The sequence below is a fragment of the Gracilinanus agilis genome, chromosome 5 (assembly GCF_016433145.1).
Source record: "Gracilinanus agilis isolate LMUSP501 chromosome 5, AgileGrace, whole genome shotgun sequence".
Taxonomy (NCBI): domain Eukaryota; kingdom Metazoa; phylum Chordata; class Mammalia; order Didelphimorphia; family Didelphidae; genus Gracilinanus; species Gracilinanus agilis.
In genome coordinates, this window is record NC_058134.1 from 196,792,556 (window position 1) to 196,799,207 (window position 6,652).

Here is a 6,652-nt window from a genome sequence, read left to right on the forward strand (position 1 = left end):
ATATATATATATATATATATATATTCCCTCAAAAATTTGAATTTTCCTTATTCCCTGAATCATGAGTTCGGGTGAGAGATTTTCATGTTGTTCAATCATTTCTATTTGACTCTTCATGACCCCATTTGGAGTTTTCTTTTGGCAAAGATATTGGAGTGATTTGTTCTTCTCCAGCTCATTTTACAGATGAGGAAACTGAGGCAAACAGGGTTAAGTGGCTTGCCCAAGGTCACCCAGCTAGTAAGTGTCTGGGTCCAGATTTGAACCCAGGAAGATGAAATCTTTCTGACTCCAGGCCTGGCCTTCTATCCACTAGCTGCCCCAGGGTGAGTGATAGCAGGGTAATAATAAGAGTAGCCAATATTTAAAGTTTGTAAAGAACTTTACAGGTCTTACCTCACTGGGTTCTCAGAACAACCTGTTGAGGGAGATGCTATTATTATCCCCATTTTGTAGGTAAGGAAACAGACTGAGAGAGATGAAGTGACTTACCCAGTCATTCGGTTCACAAATATTTGAGGTGGCATTCGAATCAGGTCTTTGACTCTCTGTCCAACACTCTCTACTATGTCAAGCTGTCCCTGGAGTAATGTTCCTGGGTTTTCATTGCTCAAGGATTCATGTGTGTCTGTATTTCAGGACTTTCTCTGGAGAGAATGAGAAGGAAATGTTCTCCTTGAGTTATAGATCAGAGAACTGGACCCCCAAAAGGGTAGGAAACTGGCTATCCCAACATAATATCATCATAGGATCTGAATCAGAATTTGAACCTATGACCTCTCTACAAGTGTCTGGTAGCATGAGGAAGACCCATTCCCAGCGTCATTGGCTGGAGAAGATTGAAGCTATTCACAAATAAAGCCAGACTTATCCACTCTGCTCCCTTCCTCTACTCTTGAAAAATACACAAAGTATGGGTTCTCCAACAGGCCAATAGGCTAATCTCACTGCTTTCGGAGGTGATTCCTCCTGCTGGAGAAGACTGTGTTCGGAGAAACAGTCATCTCTCTTATCTGGAGTTTGGTTACCTTCCATATGCTTTAACATATGACCTGTAGCAGCAAAGGGAGCAGGAATTCTGGTTTGGGGAGCACTGGGAATTACTGAGATGGCCCCATTCAACTTGACTGGAACTTGAAGGGCCATAGCTTTCTGTCTTATTTCTTGACTTGTCCCCATCATAGATCATCTGGAGACAGAAGGAAGGAGGTAGATTGTTTTTATAGCCTCCTTTGGAAACCTGTTTCTGGTATATCCCAACCTTAAATCCATGTGGTACAGTGGGAAAATTGCTGAATTTAATTGGCAAATGATCCAAGTTTAAATCTGCCATTGCCTGCAGAACCTTCAATAAGCTCCTTAACCTGTCTATGTCTCAGTTTTCTTGTCTATAAAATGGGGGAGTTGGACTAGATGACCTCAAAGGTACCTTCCTGCTCTAAATCAAGGATACTGACCTAGTTTCTTTTTGTTCCAATTCAAGGCTATTTTCTCTGGTTCTGTCTTTACAAGGAAGAAGAGAGAAGGGATAGTTTCTTCAATGTGGTTTCTGTCAAAGAGTCTTCTTAGGCTCCCCCATCTGCCTCTTCTTTTTCAGCCTCAGTAATCAATTCTACGCTTTTTTCTTACAGGGACAATTTTGCTGCTATCTGTCCTGGTCCCCGTGGCTTCCATTCTACTCCTTATCTCTGTCTTCTCCTGTGCCTGGAAGAGGCATCCCTCTCTCTGCAGGAAGCTGGGTAAAAGGAAGCAGTAGGAAAGGGAAGAGAAGAGTGTGGGGGCATCTGATCTGGATGGATGGATGCAGCAATGAATGTCCCATTTCCTTAATGCTCCTTTCTATTTTCCTGTATCCTCAACAGTCCAGATGTCTCCAATTCTTCTTCCCCATTTATTCTTTGTGAGGTTGGAGGAGGGAAGGGGCCTGCCTGTTGAGGGATCTAGGAAGACAGGTCTAGGGCCCAAGATGGGGTGGGGAAAGGTGGAAGGTCCGGTCTATGGGAACTTCAAAGAGGACGGAGCCCAGGGAGAGGAAGAGGGAATCTTATGTCCTTTTCCTTTTCATTGCAGGGTTACTACTCAAGAGGAGACCAGAGGTAATGGTGGCCAAGGAGAGTTTAGAAGGGAGGGAGAGGCTAAGGGAGCATGCAGCATGAAGGATGGAACGGGTAGGAGTGGGAGGGGGACATAGCCAGCCTGAAGTGGAAGGCTATTTTGGACAGACTTGTGGGAGGGAGGCTGTTCTGCACAGGATAGAGCAGCCAGGGGACCTAGAAATTGTTGGAGTCTGAGGGCAAAGTCATCAGTTGGACTCTTTCCTACAGAGAGAGGATCTGAATCCTCCCCCAAACCGGGATGTCCCCAGAACAAATCAGAAGTACCCTGACTTGGTAGAACTGCTCCTAGATTCCCCAGGAACTGCACCTCCAGCCCTCAATGAACTTCCCCCATCACCTGCTGTGGAAACAGAACCCCTTCATCAACAAAGCCCCATGGGCCAAGGCAGAGAGCAGGGCACAGAGCCTGGGGAGCAGGGCCAGGAGTTGCCCCATGGTAAATATGGTGAGCAGGGAGGGATAAGAGAGGAAAGGCTATGAAACACCAAGTATAGGGGGAAAAGGGAGCTAGCAAAAGGGGAAAATGGTGTGCCAAGCTAGACAGAATATACTAAAATAGACAAATTCAAAGGAAGAGACCGAGAGATCCAGAGTGACAGCTAGAGATGGTCACATGCAGAAGCTGTTTTAATCTAGGAGAGAGGCTAGTCAACAGAACAGGCTTAAAAAGGAGGAAAAATATTAGAAAATAAGGGATTTCTGAGTGGGATAAGGCAAAAATGGGAGAAAGAATGACCTTTTTGAGGATGCACTTTCTTTTCCCCTATCTTATTCTTTGCTCCCTTTTCACCAGGTACCAATGGTTTCTATGTCTCAGGTGGCTCAGTCACTGTCAAGGGCAACATCTATATCTATAATGGACCAGTCTTGGGAGAAACACGGGGACCTGGAGACCCTCCACTTTCTCCTGACCCCCCTTACCCTGTACCAGAAGAAGGAACCCCAAATCTCCTGCGTTTCAGTGAACCCCACCAAGAGGATGGCAAGGCCTGGCATCTAGCTGAGACTGAAACTCTAGGATGCTATGCCCACTAGCTGGGGATGAAGGAATTCCAATTTGCTGACTATTCCTGAAAATATCTGAAGGAGAGAGAGAGGAACCAGAGCACCATCTTACCTGAGGCAGTCTCACCCTCACAGGATTTCTATGGGGTCTGAATTAAAGCCTCATGGGAAGGCAGAGTTACCGTTGAGTTGAATTACAGACACTGCTAAAGGTGAAGAAGTGCCCACTGTGGGTATTGTGTGGGATGTTTTACCAAAGGACTTCAGCACCTGCTAGGGCATTCTAGACCTCATCAGGGACTTGTCCATACCAGGCATGGACACTGCCAGGGCATCCGATGCCAACTCCTGCCTGCCTATTGGTTCCACCACACACGCCACTACCACCACTACCTAGCACGGAATGGATACTGGCCTTGAGGCATTCCCACCCCATGACTACTGGGATGATGGGAACTTTTGAGCACACCCATTCCAACCCCTAAGCCTCAGGGACTCAATGGGTGGGGTAAGTGCCTCTCCAGGGACTATGACAGAGCCAGCCTGGAGATAAGGTCATGTGGGAGAAGTCTCCTAGAAGAAGAGAAGAAGGTGTCTCTTTAAAGTGGGGGTCTGGGGTTGAGATTTGGGGTAGGGTTTTGTAGGGGGGAGGGAAATGGTAGTTATATTTATAAATTGCTGTATAACCACTTGAAATTAAAAAAAACAACTGAGAACCTGAAGAATTTTATTGATTCATTTAAGATTTAGAAAAATGTCAATAACAGATGATTCTCCAAAAAACCCCTATAAAGGCATTAAACACAAGGAAAATATTTTTTCTTCTGAGTTAAAGTGGTTCAGAGACTTGCCTTTCAGATGATTACAATAGGGATGGAGCTTGGAAAATTTAGGTGACTGGATTTTTAACCGCTCCATTAGACTGTGTTTTTCAAGTGGTAGATATTCTAAGTGACCTTCTGACAGATCCTAGATGTCAGTTAGTTCCCATATCCTCTAGCAAGTGCCCCTAGTTCAAATAATCATAAGATATGCATTGCTGTGGAATCCATAGACTTTAAATGTCAGTTTTCAGGAAGACAAAATCGTTTGACTCTTAAAAGTTAAGCTTGTATTCTTGCCCACAAAAAAACACACAAAGCCACTTCAGCAAAGACCTGCAAACAAGCGTTGTCTATAGGTAGAACCAATATTCTCTTTTCCCCCAGGAAAGAAATAGCTTTGAATCTTCTCAAGTTTTCATACTAATGATTAGTTGAGACAATTTTCACTTGAAAATTATGGTACAGCAGATGGTACCATTTGACCTCTTCTATAAAACAATGAGTGTTTTGCTGAAGATGGGAAGACCTGGGTTCAAATTTGACCTCAAACACTTCCTAATTGTGTAATCCTGGGCAAGTCACTTTATCCCAATTGCCTAACCCCTTATTACTCTTCTGCCTTGGAAATAATACTTAATATTGATTCTAAGAAAGAAGTTAAGGGTTTAAAAAAAAAAAAAAGAATGAATGAATGATTTGAACTCATTAAATACTTGGTTTAAATAAAAATGAATAGAATTAAACTGAAGACCTGTATCTTAATGGAGTTACCATGATAAGGTAACCACAAAATATCTATCTCAATAGATTAACATGAATCTGTTGGATAGAGTTGTTTACAAATAATAATATTAACATGGTTCATAGGAATTTAAAGAATCATTTAATCAGTATAGTTTGTCATTACTTAGATACTTAGGTGAGTAGAGCAAAAATTTGTAGAAGCAAGATCTACCTTAAACAGGATAGACACTTAGTTCTTTCTTTTTATTAATATTTATTTTTTAGAAAAGTTAACGTTTACATAATTCATGCTCTTACTTTCCCCTTCAACCCCGCCTTGAACTCCCCGCACCATGGCTGATGCGTATTTCCACTGGTTTTAACATGTGTCATTGATCAAGACCTATTTCCAAATTGTTGATAGTTGCATTGGTGTAGTAGTTTTGAGTCTACATTCCCCAATCATGTCTGCCTCAACCCATGTGTTCAAGCAGTTGCTTTTCTTCTGTTTCCACTCCTGCAGTTCTTCCTCTGAATGTGGGTAGCGTTTTTTACCATAAGTCCCTCAGAATTAGTTCTTTCTTAAAAACTATTTAAGACTTGACTGGTCCAAAGGACTAAGGCTCAAATCATCAATCTTTTCTTTTGAAACTTTTACCTTCTATCTTAGACTCAATAATGTGTACTTATTTCAAAACAGAAGAGCACTAAGGGCTAGGCAATGGGGATTAAGGACTTGCCCAGGGTCACTGTGAAAGGAAATTCTTGGTTCTCTTTGTCTATTGGGAGTTTACACTTGTAAAAAGGGAATCCTTTATTCTCTTTGCCTAGTTGAAGTTAACACTTTGGTTAACAATAACTGAAGTACCTCTACTTAGTACCTCACTAAATTGTGAAGACAGGATTAACTCTCCTTTATCTACCTTTTGATTGAATCAACAAAAGCTTGAACTAGGTGGAGGAGCTTCACTTAGAGAATTCACTCCCTCAGAAACTCAATCAGCCAGGAATCTGTGAACCCTTTTGATGAGAATTCACCCCTCAGAAGGTGAGAAGTGGATCCCACAGACAGTGCCCCCTGGGCAGTCACCCCGCTAGAAAACATCTGAAGTCAAATTTTAACCCAGAACCTCCTATCTCTAGGCCTTCCTCTCAATCCACTGGGCCACCTAGCTGCCCCTCATCAATCTAACTTGAACCAAATCTAATCAAGATCACCCGAGTTCAAACCTAGCATATAAAGTGTCAAATTTTCCTTTCTCAGGCAGGTTTAACACATGTTTCTTACTTGTGGGCTGGCATGGCAAATAAGGAAGTAGGGAATCTGCCCAACTGCTTCAAGCTATATCTTTGCTAAATATCCTTTCCATGTCATTGATAAGTAAGCTTCCTTATAAATGCTGGATAGTCTACAAGTGAGTATTTCATTTCAATTCTGAATCTGAACTGGCCTGAAATGACCCAGAACATTTGGAGTTTGATTGAATCAGAATGATCTCACGGTTGAAGTAAAGGAAGGCAACATAGAGAAAGGGCAGCTAATTGGCTCAGTGGATTGAGAACCAGGCTCAGAGATGGGAGGTCCTGTTCAAATCTAGCCTCGGACACTTCCTACTGAGTAACCCTGAGTAAGTCACTTAACCCTCATTGTATACCCCTTTACCATTCTTCTGCCTTGAAACCAATACAGAGTATTAATCTAAAATGGAAGGTAAGGGTTTAAAAAAAAGGACTGTATAAAAGACACAAACAATGAAATAACCCCAGAAGGAGTGAATGAATTTGGAGAACTAAACCCAGAAAACCTGGGCTTTGTCACCTTGGAAGGACTAAGTCTCAGTTCTGATTCATATGAATGATGACAAAATTTGGTAGTTCCCAATGGGTCATCCAATATAAAGTGGTGACAGTGAGTATGAACAACTCCAGAAACATCAGTATCAGAGTGCTAATGACATATCTGGCACAATCAACAATCTTTAG

The 6,652-nt window shown here is 42.3% G+C and overlaps 1 protein-coding gene across 1 annotated transcript in view; it reads left to right on the top strand.

Annotated features, from left to right (window-relative positions):
- The window catches only part of LTBR (lymphotoxin beta receptor), a 12,593-nt gene extending 8,757 nt beyond the window's left edge, over positions 1-3,836 (top strand). Inside the window, exons 8-11 of the mRNA XM_044679887.1 lie at positions 1,632-1,739; positions 2,071-2,096; positions 2,325-2,553; positions 2,911-3,836. Of these exons, the coding sequence (XP_044535822.1) occupies positions 1,632-1,739; positions 2,071-2,096; positions 2,325-2,553; positions 2,911-3,152 (605 nt within the window). The 3' untranslated portion in view covers positions 3,153-3,836. The remainder of the gene's footprint in view (positions 1-1,631; positions 1,740-2,070; positions 2,097-2,324; positions 2,554-2,910) is intronic.
- Positions 3,837-6,652: the final 2,816 nt, after the last annotated feature.